Consider the following 14,227-nt stretch of genomic DNA (forward strand, 5'->3'; position numbering starts at 1 on the left):
TCTCCCCTTGCAGAAACCATGTTGGCTAGTTATCAGAAGTTTGTTTCTTTCAAAATATTCATCGATGTTGTCTTTTATCAGTGCTTCCGCCATTTTCCCCGGAACCGAGGTCAGACTCACCAGTGTGTAGTTTCTCAGGTCACCTCTTGATCCCTTTTTAAAGATGGGCGTAACGTTGGCTATCTTCCAGTCCTCCGGGATCAATCCTGTTTTCAGGGATAGATTGCAAATTTGCTGCAGTAGTTCCGCTGTCTCCTCCTTTAGTTCCTTCAGAACCCTTGGATGGATTCCGTTCGGACCAAGGGATTTGTCAGTTTTACTGCACAGGTCCTGGACCTGTTGGGCCACCGTGTGTGCGGACTGCTGGGCACGATGGACTTCAAGTCTGACCTAGCAGAGGCATTGCTTATGCATTCGATGTACAGCTCCTGAGCAGATGCTGGCTGGAAGAGAAGTTGGGCAGACTTTGTATGGAAGATAGAGGAGAGAAGGAAGGCAAATGCTGGAGAGGAAGAGAAAGAGGATAGCGCTAGAATGTGGAATAATGAAAGAATGTGGAATAATAGAGATGGAAAGCTTAGGTAGATGCAGTAAAAAGAGGGAAATTGAAGACTGGATAATTAAAAAAAGTATTAAATCTGGACAGAGGCAGAAAAATAAACTGAAGAAAGCTGAGAGGAAAGTGAGGTGAGAGGAGAGAAAAATTGACAAATGGACAGGAAACTCTGGCAAGAGAGTTAAGAGAAGACAAGGAAAGCAGAAATCAGAGACTGGGACCAAACTCTGAGGGGCCACAGGTTTAAGGCTGGCTGGTGTACCAACGGAAGGGAAAAAAGAAACTTGGAGGAGATTTTGCATGAGAAATGTGATTGGGTGGATAGGACCCTTATGGAAGTCAGGAAACATGCTGATAGGAATACTACTGTGTACTGGCTGAAGAAAACCCCTGAAGTCTTTCTATGCTAAGATGGGAAGCATGGCTGGGGCAATCCTGAGTGCAAGGATCCCTCACATAGGACAACTAGCCTTTTTGTAGTTTTAGTGTGAGGCTTTCTACCTCCATTATAATATATAAATTGAATTATTTGTTTTCTATATATACACCACTAAATAAATTATGAGTTCACTGAAAGCATTGATGCCAAGAAAAATTGTGTTTAAGGGTTGTTTATAGCTAAGTAGATATGTACGACATCATAAAGAAATCATGATTAATATGTGAGATAATTGACTTTTTAACTGTGGAAAGGTCCCACCGCATACAAACAAATGAATGGTACAGGACTCATAGCATCAATATTTTCTCCAAAAATAACATGTCTTGCAGCAAAAAAAACCCCAACAACAAAACATTGCTTCAAGGGGCATTTTGCAGGTGGTGTGTTATCTTTTATTGAGGAAAGGTGAAAGCCAGTAACTGGGGATTTAAGAAAATATTTTCACAGCAGTCTGTCATGTTCTCTCTTTTGGTTTAGGTATTTCACTTGCTACACTCCTACTTTGAGTCAAAACACAGAACCAATTCAGATGATCAGCGGGAGCTGTATGACATCATTGTTTGTGTGAAAGCCAAACTCTGGCTGGCCAGGAGGTATGTAGAAACGCCATATGTGTATAAAGTTAAAAGAAGTTATTAATATATTGGAAAATGTTTTTATACATCTCTGGGTTTTTTTTTATTTTTTTAAAGTATTACATATAATTATGGTACTGCAAAACCAGCCAGATCTAGTGCCCATTCATGAAAACTGTATTCTGATGATTTCCAGTGAGGAGATGAGTCAGTTTTATTTTCCTGCTTATGCCTTTCTATTTCATGTAAAGCAGGGGTGTCCAATCGCGATCAACCGGTCGATCGGGAAGGCAATGCGAGTCGATCGCGGAGCCCATCCCGGGTTCCGTGATAGACTCGTGTTGCCGTCCCAATCGACCGGCCAATCAGCCTTCCTCTCCCCAAGGTTCCCCACCAGTCATCACTTCACGCACACTCATTCTGGCTGCGCCCTTCCTTGCCCGACTGCCAGAACCCGTCTTCCGACTGGGGGATGATGTCACTTCCTTCGGGAGAAGGCGGGAGGGAGGTCTAGGGAAGTCACGACCCTGGAGAGTTGAGCGCCGGCTGCCCCTGGCGGAATCGACAAGCCAGACTGGAGAAAGGCGGTCGGGAGCAGGAGGTGCCCTGCCCAAAAATGCCGGAGCTGCTGCTGCTGCTCTGACGTCTTGAGCCTGAAAATGGGAAGTTGAGGTGGTTCCTATTGGGGGGGGAGGGGCTATGCATTCTTCTAAGTGTTGTGCTAAAAAGAGACTGGAACGGCTCTCATGGAAGACTGGCTTTTTTTCTTTTCCTCGGCCCTGGGTGTCCGGAGATTTGGGCCTGCAGAAGCCTCACGCTGACCAGCATTCCTCTCCCCGACGTCAATTCTGACATCGGAGAGGAATTTCTGGGCCAGCCAATCGCTGCCTGGCTGGCCCGGAACTTCCTCTCCGACATCAGAATTGAAGGGAAGCAGAATGCTGGTCAGTGCAAGGCTTCTGCATGCAGAGCTTGGGGGGCGGTGGCTTAGAGGCCTGTTCCCCGGTGGCGAGGGCAAACCTAGTGGCTTGGGGGAGGGCAGGGAGAAAGAAACAAAGGGGGCAGGCAGGGAGGCAGAAAGAAAAAGGGAACAGGGAGACAGAAAGAAAGTGGGCATGGAGAGAGAGAGAAAGAAAGAACAGGAGGCAGGGAGAAAGAAATAAAAAGTTGGGGGAGAGAATGAGGTCTGGAAGAGAGAAAGCATATAGGAGGCTGAAAGAAGGGAAGAAATATTGGCTGCAGGAGTGGGCTGAAGTCAAAAGATGTCAGAAGAAGTGCAGCCATAGTGAAGTGAGAAGAAGTCAGAAGAAGAAAGTGCAACCAGAGATTCATGAAATCACCAAACAAAAGTAGGAAAAATGATTTTATTTTCAATTTAGTGATCAAAATGTGTCTGTTTTGAGAATTTATATCTGCTTTCTATATTTTGCACTATGGCTCCCTTTTACTAAACCGCAATAGCGTTTTTTAGCGCAGGGAGCCTATGAGCGTCGAGAGCAGCGTGGTGCATTCAGCGCAACTCCCTGCGCTAAAAACTGCTATGTGGTTTAGTAAAAAGGGAGGGGCTATATTTGTCTATTTTTGTATGGTTGTTATTGAGGTGACATTGCATAGAGTCATCTGCCTTGACCTCTTTGAAAAAAAACCGGAATATGAATGATAATTAACATTTTCTCTGCCTTTCAGTTTGCTTTGTGGGGTTTTTTTTAAATTTTATTGTTGGTAGATCATTTTGACTTGGTCATTTTAAAAGTAGCTCGCAAGCCCAAAAAGTGTGGGCACCCCTGATGTAAAGTATCTATCAATTCTTAATTGCTCCCATATTCAGTAGTCATTTAAGAACTGGAGATGTTGCCTATTTCTAAAAGCAGCCATCTGAAAGCAAGTAGGTTTCCAAGTCCTCCTTTTTTAGAAATTGTGAGATCAAAAATTTTAATTGCATGATTAATTACAAGTACCTGGAAGACCGAGCCTGGCCCGGGAATGTGGGTAAATGGTTATGATGGGGTGGTTGTTTGGGTTATCTTGTGGAAGTATTGAGGTGCGCATTCCTACCCAGTGATTTTGCTCCACTGAGTTGTGGAGAGGAGCTGTCGTAAAATTGTAAATGAAAATAGTCTCACCTCTCTTGCCACTTTCATCCTTTTCCTCACCCCTTAGTATTTCCCTCCAACCTGATTCTCTCTTCTGAGAACCCTCTATGCTGTTCTGCATTCCACACCGTTCCTCTAGTTTCAAGTTTAATTAATTTTAATATGCCGACCATTGACGTGCATCTGGCCGGTTTACAATGCTAAAAATGAAAGGTTAAAATAAATTTTTGTAGGAGGGGAAATGTGGACATTAAGTAGATAAATTACAAATACAAACATGAGCTTGAGGATAAAGGGGGAGGGGAAGGTTTTCGAGGCAGAGTTGAGGTGGCATGGCGTTCCATAAAGTTGGCGCTACAACGAAAATGTTAGTTTTTCTAGTGTCCTCATCCGTTTGTTTCTTCCACTTATCTTTGTATCGCTGTGCATGCCTCCCCCAGCTTGCATTTAGTTCCGCTCTGTTCTTTCTCATTCCATATGTGTTCCCTCAGCATTTCTTCCCCCCCTCAACTCCTTAACAACACTGCAGCTCTTCTGTGTTGCGTGCTCAGTCCATTCCTCAGAGATTTCTTAGCCAGTCAATAAGCTGCAGAGGAGATCGAACCAATTTCTTATGAGGCATCAACATTCAGTTTGGCCTTTCCCTCAGCCTGTGGGCTGGCTAAGGTTCTTTAAGAATGTCTGACCAATGGGCTGCAGTTACCTTTGCATCAGTTTCAATTTCAGCTGTGTTCTCCCTTTTACATTCCATATCTTCCCTCAGCCTCTGTTTCGCTCAGGACCCCTTTACTATAGAGAGAGTACCTTAAAAATGGAGTTCTTCAAGCAGTCACCCCCCTCCCCTTCACTCATCAAATAAGTCTCTTATCTGTACCCTTCTCCTCTATGGCTAGCTCCAGACTCCGTCCCTTCTACGGTGGTATGCTTGGAACAAACAAGTTTACAAGTTTATTAAATGATTTGATCAATCGCTTAATAAAATATTCTAAGTGATGTACATTTAAAAAAAAAAAAAACAATACAATACAATACACATACTAATTTAAATAATGATTAAAACTCTTAATTTAACATTGATAAACATAGGGAAGGGAGGGATGAAATACAATTCATAAAGAAAAGAAGAAACATTGAGGGAAAATACAAAAGGGAAATAGTTAACGCAAGGTATAACAAAGTAAAATATGATTCACGAAAAGTAAAATTATGTTGAAAAGGCATCTTTAAAAAGGAAGGTTTTTAACTCAGTTTTAAATTTTCCAATTTCTCTCTCCTCCCGTAAAGAAATAGGGAGGGCGTTCCATGTTTGCGGTGCAGTACAAGAAAAAATAAATTGTCTCCTCGTATTAATAATTTTTAATGATGGAATCGATAGCAGATTTTGTTCGCTAGAACGTAGAATTCTCTTTGCAGAATATGGAATAAGTGACTTATATAGAAAAGCAGGAGTCTTATTGATCAGAGTTTTAAAGATAATTATGCATAATTTATAAGTGATTCTGTAAATAACAGGGAGCCAATGAGCCTCTTTGAGAAGTGGTGTTACATGATCAAATTTTTTAGAATTAGTTATTACTTTTATAGCTGTATTTTGTATAATTTGTAATCGTTTTATTTCATATAGTGCAATTCCTTTGAATAAAGAATTGCAATAATCAATTTTAGACATCACCAAAGAGTGAATCAATATAGTAAGTGATTTAGGACAAAGAAATTTAGAGATGGAACGAATTTTACGTAACCTATAAAAGGTAATTTTTACAATGTTACTGATATGATCATGGTAATTAAGTTTATTATCAAAAATTACCCCTAAAATTTTTATATTTTTAACTAATTGTAGGGGAACATTATGAATTGAAATTGGATAAGCAAGAGGAAAACTCTCTTTCCATGGAAATAGCATAACATTGGTTTTATTGATATTGAGAGCCAATCTGTTTTTATCTAGCCAATGGTGTATTTGATCTAGTTTCTCATTAATAGCCGAAATTTCACTTAAATTGTTATTATTTAAGGGGTGCAATAATTGTATATCATCGGCATAGGCAAAAACATGAAATCCTACGGATTGGCATAATGTCATCAGCGATGCTAAAAAAATATTAAAAAGCAAAGGTGAAAGAATAGATCCTTGTGGAACCCCATGTGAAATCTGAGATGGAAGGGATGAAGAATTATTAAAAATAACTGTAGATGTACGCTCACTAAAATAAGATGTGAACCAAGCTAGAACTTCATCTGTAACCCCAATAGATTGAAGTCAAGCAAGGAGCAACTGGTGATCAATTGTATCAAACGCTGCTGAAAGATCAAGAGAAATTAACAGCACCGATTGATGGTGATCTAAGAAATATTGAATTGAGGCTGTCATACCGAGAAGGGAGTGTTCCGTGTTATGATGTTTTCTAAAACCGGTTTGATTCGGATGTAACACATTAGTTTGTTCTATAAACTCTGAAATTTGGTTGAAAACAATTTTTTCTGTTAATTTAGCCAAAAATGGAATATTAGATATTGGTCTATAATTGGAGAGTTCATCTTGACCTACGTTTTTATCTTTAATAATTGGACGGATATATGATTTTTTCCAATTCAGGGGCACCGTCTGTTGATTTAAACTCTCTGTAACCAATACATGAATCAAAGGTCCAAAGATTTTAAAATATTGTTTGAGAATTAGTGGTGGTATTAGGTCAGCTTTTGAACTTTTGATATTCAGAGTTTTTAGAATAATTTCTATCTCATTAATGCTAGGCATTTTGAATTTCGAACACTTAGAGGATAACAAATCTGAATTAGTCTGTTCAGAATCACTTGGGAGTGGAAGATTTTTAAATGATTTCCTAATTTTAATAATTTTCTCCGTAAAATAGTCAGCGATTTCTTGGGCTGTAGGAACTCTACTACTTGTATCATTTTGTATTTTTTTATGCGATGTTATTTTATTAAGAATGTTATAAAGAATAGAAGGGTTTTTAGCTTTGAAAATTTTTTCAGAATAGTATTTCATTTTGGTTTGATTAATTTTTGTTTTATAGAGTTTCATATGTTCCTTGTATGTCATAAGATTATTTTGGGATTTATCCTTCCTCCATCTTCGTTCAAGAGATCTTAATTGTTTTTTAAAAAGTAAGAGATCTGCAGTAAACCAAGGGTTACTAATTTTACGAGCAGAAATGACCTTATTTTGTATTGGAACAAGTTTATTTAAAGTAGCTTGAATGGCTCTATTCCACAAGTTGGTTAAATCATCTATTGAAGTAGTAGTTAATTCTGAAAAATCTAGTTTAAATGTAGATTGTATTGTATCCTGTGAAAGTTCCTTAAAATTCCTGTAGGAAATTGTTTGTCGTTTAGTGTTAGGTTTAGTATATGGGCTAACATATGTCAGTGAAATCAAAAAGTGATCAGACCAGGGAACTGGATGACAACAGTTTAAGGAAAAGTTGTTCTTTGCTGACGTTGGAATTAATACTGTGTCAATAATATGACCTGCTTGATGTGTCGGTTGGGTTATTAATGAGTATAGGTCTAATAGATTAATATAGGAAAAAACTGTTTTAGTAAAACTGTTACTTTGGTCATCAAAGTGGATATTAAAGTCCCCTAAAATTAATGGGTTTAAGGTAGAACTGCCGAATTCAAACAGTAAGGATTGAAGAAGGGCAATATTATCAGAATTTATAGGGGGAGGAAGGTAAATTAGTAATACATCAGTTCTAGGTTTTGTTTGTATGGTGAGTTGTAAATATTCAATGGTCACATTGCCTGTAGATTTATCCACCTGAGTCAATAAGAATTCTTTAAATATTACAGCTAGACCTCCACCCTTTTTATTGGAACGATGGTTATAAAAAAAAGAATAACCATCTGGACAGGCAAATGTAAGATATGCTTCGTCGCCATCTGATAACCAAGTTTCAGTTAGAAATAATATATCTAACGATTGATCTATAATAAGATCTTTAATGAGATGAAATTTTGTTTTAATAGAGCGAGTATTAATTAAACCTATATTTAACGATTTGGACTTGAGATTTAAGAGTAATTTAGAATTAGTGGAAGAAGTTCTATCTGTAGAGAGTAATTTTAAATTTGATGGCAAAACAGCATGAGAATTAGCATGATTAGATTCGTTTTTAATGGGTCTATGACCCCAAAAGACCGGAATAAAAGACGATTTATTTTCCATATCTGCAAAATTAGGATTAAGAGTAGAAGGAATATCTACTTCAGTTTCCAAAAGTATGATAAAAAAAAGAGGAGCTATTAAGCAAAGATAAGAAATTTTGTGTAATTTTTTTGTATTTTAAAAGGAATTTAGAAAAAATCCATAGTCCGTAACGCGCGCCAAAGGCGTGCGCCGCAAAGTGACAGGTTTTAAATGTCATGTACATGAAGTTGAGGGGTGGATTCAGGAACTGCTTGACTCGTACATCAAGTTCTGTCTCTGGCTCGCGCCAAACTCAAAGCTCACTTCTTTGAAGATGCTTTCAATTCCAAACTCCAACCCACCTTCTAGCACCAATATCAGGTCTTTATCTGCCGTCATGTTACTATCTAAAATTCCCCCAATTGTGCACCATGTATAGATGCACCTTCTTATCCAGTTTGTCTGTCTTATCCAGTTTGTCTGTCCACCACTGCTTCTGTTGTCCACCATCACTCCCTCCCTCTCCTCTGCCATCGAGTCCCACGTGTCTCTCTGATTCCAACTTCTGTCTTTCCATTCCACCCCTCTGCCATCTTCCCCTTCCCCTCCCCTCTCTTACTAACTCACTTTCAAACCCCTCCCCCCAGTCTATTTCAACTTGCCTGCTAGAGATCACCAGGTGGCAGCAGGGATTCATATTTGCTTACTTCTGCTGGCACTGAACTCTTCTCTACTGCGTCCTGATTCACATAACTTCCTGTTTCCTGAGTGATGGGACGCAGTAGAGAGGCGACTGGAGCCAGCAAAAGACAGTGAATGTGAACTGCTGCCACTATCGCCTTGCAAATTGAGGAATGCTAGGGGCATTAAAAATATAAACCCCCTCTCTTTTACGAACGCATAGCGCGGGTTTTAGCGCCAGCAGCGGCGGTAACCGCTCCGATGCTCGTAGAATTCCTATGAGCGTCGAAGCAATTACCGCCGCTGCCAACACTAAAACTCGCGCTATGCGTTCGTAAAAGAGGGGGAAAATGCATTTTTTAAAATGTTAACATGTTAAATGCCCGCTTCTACCCAAAATGTTTCAAATGTGCATCATATCCGTAAAAAAAGCAAGAGCATTCAGCCTTCTTTGTCGGAGAGAGGGGTTGCTGAAAAACAGGAAAACTGTTGCCTCATGCCTCATAAAGTGTGTCACAGAAATGGCCAGAAAAAAACTCCATGTTATGATATTTCAAACTTTCTACAAGAATAGACTTTGCCAGTTCTCACACTATTCCCTCTCTCTCTCCTCTTTTTTTTTTTTTTGCAAGGATGATAAAACAAACAAATCCATTTAGAAGTTTATATGCTGTATATTAATCTTTTAAATTTATTTGTGGCCCAAGAAATCAGGAAATGAATTGAAGTGAAAATGTAAACACGCCGCAGTGGTTAAAGAAAAGAATATAAATTAAGGCTAAGGAACAAAACAAAAGATAAATCAGTTCTTTATCCTGAGCTCAAAAGAAAGTCCCTCCTTACTAGATTTATTTTATCCTGTGCATCTTAATTATGTGTTAAATTATTTCATATGGGCCCTCTTTTACTAAGCCACAGTAACATAACAACATAAGAATTGCCGTTGCTGGGTCAGACCAGGGGTCCATCGTGCCCAGCAGTCTGCTCACGCGGCGGCCCCCAGGTCAAAGACCAGTGCTCTAAATGAGCCCAGCCTTACCTGCATACTTTCCAGTTGAGCAGGAACTTGTCCAAATTTGTCTTGAATCTCTGGAGGGTGTTTTCCCCTATAACAGACTCCGGAAGAGCGTTCCAGATTTCTACCACTCTGGGTGAAGGAGAACTTCCTTATGTTTGTATGGGATCTATCCCCTTTCAACTTTAGAGAGTGTCCTCTCGTTCTCTCTACCTTGGAGAGGGTGAACAACTTGTCTTTATCTACTAAGTCTATTCCCTTCATTATCTTGAATGTTTCAATCATATCCCCTCTCAGTCTCCTCTTTTCGAGGGAGAAGAGGCCCAGTTTCTCCAATCTCTCGCTGTACGGCAACTCCTCCAGCCCCTTAACCATCTTAGTCGCTCTTCTCTGGACCCTTTCGAGTAGTACCGTCTCCTTCTTTATGTACGGCGACCAGTGCTGGACGCAGTACTCCAAGTGAGGGCGCACCATAGTCCGGTACAGCGGCATGATAACCTTCTCCGATCTGTTTGTTATCCTCTTCTTTATCATTCCTAGCATTCTGTTTGCCCTTTTTGACACCGCCGCGCATTGCGTGGATAGCTTCATCAACTTGTCGATCAGAACTCCCAAGTCTCTTTCCTGGGAGTCTCCAAGTACTGCCCCGGACATCCTGTATTCGTGCATGAGATTTTTGTTACCGACATGCATCACTTTACACTTATCAACGTTGAACCTCATCTGCCATGTCGATGCCCATTTCTCGAGCCTGATTATGTCACGTTGCAGATCTTTGCAATCCCCCTGTGTCTTTGCTACTCTGAATAACTTTGTATCGTCCGCAAATCTAATCACCTCACTCATCGTACCAATGTCCAGATCATTTATAAAGATGTTGAAGAGCATAGGCATAGGGCCGGGGCCTGCCTGCTGCCTGCCGCCTACTTGGGGGGAAGGATGGAGAGGCCGGGGCCTGCCTGCCCACCCTGCTGAATTAAAAATAGGGAGGGAGGAGGGAGAGGCCAGGGCTTTCCTGCTGCCTGCCTACGGGGGAGAGGCCTGCCTGCCTACCTACCTACCCGCCCTGACCCCTGTCCCTACCTGCCTGCCCTGTTCCTACCTGCCTGCCAGCCACTAGGCCTGCCTGCCCTGTCCCAGCCTACCACTAGACCACCAGAGGGGGGGACAGGATACAGAGCTGGCAGGGAGGGGGGACAGGGTGCAAAACTTGGCAAGGAGTGTGGGGTTGGGTGCAGAGCCTGGCAGGGAGAATTTGGTTCAGAATGGTTTTATTCTTGTTTTCCTCCTCTAAATCTAGGGTGCGTCTTATGGTCAGGTGCATCTAATGGAGCGGGGAAAAATACAGTAAATTCTCCAGTCAGAAAGAAAGAATACCACATATCTAAAGTCTACCACAGTATCTCTTGAACTTTTTTTTTAGCTCTGGCACACTAAACGGAGCAAACTGTTTTTTGCGGCACATTATAATTGAAATTATAAAATTGCAAAACCAACAAAAAATTAAATTTGAGAGTTATTTAAAGTACTTTAAGCTATTGTAACAATGGTGAAATTAAAGTAGATGGAATGGAATTGCTAATCAATGCAGTGGATGTTCTTGTTTTTGAGTGCAAATTAACTCAAAGCATGGCTCGATAGTCGAAAAGCAAACATGCATTTCATCATCCACCATTTGCAGTCATTCTCTTTTTTTAAAATTTAATTTCTGTCAGCTGAAAATCCAAGACTGCAAAGATAAGAAGATCCAAACAGTAACAAAGCTTTGATTGCTTTGTTGCTCAAGTTAGGATAACCACTGCATAAAAAATAAAAATAAAATTACTTGCCATTAGTTTTCAAGGACCAATCACGTCAAAGAATGATGCTTGCATGGGCGGTTGTATCATTACGCACACAGACGCTCATAACATTGACAGACTTTTGCCTATGCGATGTACATGTCATCTATTCTAGTGTATACTTATGAAGGGAATTTTTAAAAATAAAGTACAGTTCTAGAATCTCTTGTGGCACGGCTGGAATCTCTTCAGGGCATACCAATGTACCGTGGTGCACAGTTTGGGAGACACTGGTCTACAATAACGGGTTGGAGTGATCCAAAGTAAAAAAAAATTCTTACACCAAAAAAAAAAAAGAAAGCAAACCACAAAAGCAGCACTGAGAGTATGTTTTGTGATGCAACAGGCAGGGGGCGCTGAAGTGTAGTGGTGCACTAGGTAAACTAGATCCAGATAGAAGCAAAACTTTTTTTTTTTAAGATTAAAAAAACAGTTCCTCATATTCTAGATCTTGATGAACAGTAGCACACTGTCTGCATTCAGGGTTAATGATGCATGACATTTGGTTTACTTTGGTGGGGGGGGGAGGTCAGCTACTCAGGAAATAGTTGTCCCAGTACGAAAGCTGGTTTGTGGGCTCGCACCCATTTGACCATCAGCTGTTACCAGCTCACTGCCGAAGAAAGTATTTATAATGACCTTCGCATTTAAAAAAAAAAAGTCATTTCCTCAATGGTTTTATCACTTACAATCTTTTCCTTTATCAAATTGGCCATCAAACCTAAAGCATATAAAAAGTCTATGAAGGCTTTTGTAGCAGCAGCAGTTAATTCTAAGTGGCCGCTCCTATAGTGATTTAAACAAGACTTCTGGAAAGACAGGAATTACTGCTTACCTCTGCACAGCTGGTTAGTGAGAGATTACCTAGAGCAGGGGTGTCAAAGTCCCTCCTCGAGGGCCACAATCCAGTTGGGTTTTCAGGATTTCCCCAATGAATATGCATGAGATCTATCTGTATGCACTGCTTTCATTGTATGCTAATAGATTTCATGCTATTCATTGGGGAAATCCTGAAAACCCGACTGGATTGCGGCCCTCGAGGAAGGACTTTGACACCCCTGACCTAGAGAATATTGTGTTCCGTGCTGGAGGCCAGATATTCCAATGGATGCAGACAAGCCAGAGCTGGTCCAGAAAAGGATTCCCAAAAGCCCGATAAGACTTAAGAAAATAAGGGGGGAACTCTGTAAAGCGGGCAATAATATTTAGGCACTAATTACATGTGTAAATGTTTATGTGTGCATGCAAAAACTACCGTGGAACACCTGAGCATGCCCTGCAATAGTGCTGTCGTACATGTGGTAAGCCTGCGTTAGTGCTTATCACAGCTTAATAAAAGGGCCCCTAAGTGATGCATATATTTCTGGTATTTGGACACAAATGCCTACACCAGCTCTTTGACTGGCATAAGTGTGCTTGCCTAAATTATTGGTGCATGTATACCTTGTTATACTATCCATAATAATAAAAGGCTAAGTGCGCATGCGCTGTCGAAAATCCGTGAGTCCTGGTGGCGGGAGCTGTGCTTCGGTGCCAGTGCTCACGGCGCCTGCGCTAGCGCGTGTGCCAGCGACTCCTCCCTCCCACTGCCGGTCCTCTTCAAAGCGGCCTGCTGAGGTTCGCCAGCCACTGTAGCGAACCTTGCAGGCCGCTCTAGCAAATCCAGGGAGGCGAAGGCGGGACGGAGGCTGCAGTCGGCAGCGGCTGCTGCTACTCCTCCAGCTGCCTAGCTCCTCTCCGCCGGCCCCGGCTGGCAGCCCCCTCTGCCCAGTCCTCTCTGCTCCGGTGGCCCGCGCAGGAGAAGGAGCGGATGAAGCAGGGAGACTGTGCAAAGGGAAACAAGGGGGTTGACAGGAAGGGGAAAGGGAGGGGGAGGAAGCCGAGGAATCTCTAGCACCCGTTAATGTAAAGGGCTTAAAGACTAGTTATCTATAAAAGAAAATAGCCATCTGCTTTCCTTTCTAGAGCAGGTGCCATTTTTATGTGCAGAATTCTCCCATTGTAAGGGCTGACTTCTCCCAAACATGAAATAAGAGCCTAAGAATAGCCATACTGGGTCAGTCCAATGGTCCATCTAGCCCAGTATCCTGTTTCCACAGTGGCCAATCCAAGTCACAAGAACCTGACAGAAACCCAAATAGTAGCAACATTCCAGAGCTTAGATTGTAATGTCATAATACCTTATTCCACCCAAGCCTAAGAACCAACTTCATCAGTGATGTTCTACACTTGGCTCACTTAATAACATAAGGAGAAATCTGCGGTGGCGTGCGGGGGAAGCAGGGAAAGAGAAAGAAAGAAGGAAAGGATGCACAGTCGGAAGGAAGTGCAACCAGAGACTCACCAGACAACAAAGGTAGGAAAAATGATTTTATTTTCAATTTAGTGATCAAATTGTGTCAGTTTTGAGAATTTATATCTGCTGTCTATATTTTGTACTACATTTGTCTGTTTTTCTATAGTTGTTACTGAGGTGACATTGCATATTTTAAAGTCATCTATCTTGACCACTTTGGAAAACCCCCCGAATATAAATAATAACATTTTCTCTGCATAGAGTGTGCTTTGTGGGTTTTTTAAATTTTTTTTATTTTATGGTTACCATTATGAATTAATAAGATATTGTGTGTACATGAAAAATGAATGGAAGAAATTGGGGGCAGGGCTAGAGCAGGATTGGGGGCGGGACTGAAAATTAGTAGATGTCCCGTTTTGAGGAAAAAAATAAATGGTCACATTAACCATGCACCAGGTGCAACAGTTTTTGTCAGCAAGGGGAATCAGAGCTACAGAATATTCATCAGACGTGGCATCCCAGATCTGGGTTAGATTGGAGGTGGGTTTGGGTGGTGCTGCCTTCCCTTCAAG

At 41.2% G+C, this 14,227-nt stretch overlaps 1 protein-coding gene across 2 annotated transcripts in view; it reads left to right on the forward strand.

Annotated features, from left to right (window-relative positions):
• The window catches only part of THADA (THADA armadillo repeat containing), a 538,115-nt gene that overhangs the window by 320,606 nt on the left and 203,282 nt on the right, over positions 1-14,227 (forward strand). For both annotated transcript variants that reach the window (XR_004538762.1, XM_033937269.1), the window contains exon 30: positions 1,476-1,591. Coding sequence is in view for 1 of the 2 variants with exons in the window: in XM_033937269.1 (XP_033793160.1) it covers positions 1,476-1,591 (116 nt within the window). In the remaining variant the exon portion in view is untranslated. The remainder of the gene's footprint in view (positions 1-1,475; positions 1,592-14,227) is intronic.

Source organism: Geotrypetes seraphini, chromosome 3 (genome assembly GCF_902459505.1).
Source record: "Geotrypetes seraphini chromosome 3, aGeoSer1.1, whole genome shotgun sequence".
Classification (NCBI taxonomy): Eukaryota; Metazoa; Chordata; class Amphibia; order Gymnophiona; family Dermophiidae; genus Geotrypetes; species Geotrypetes seraphini.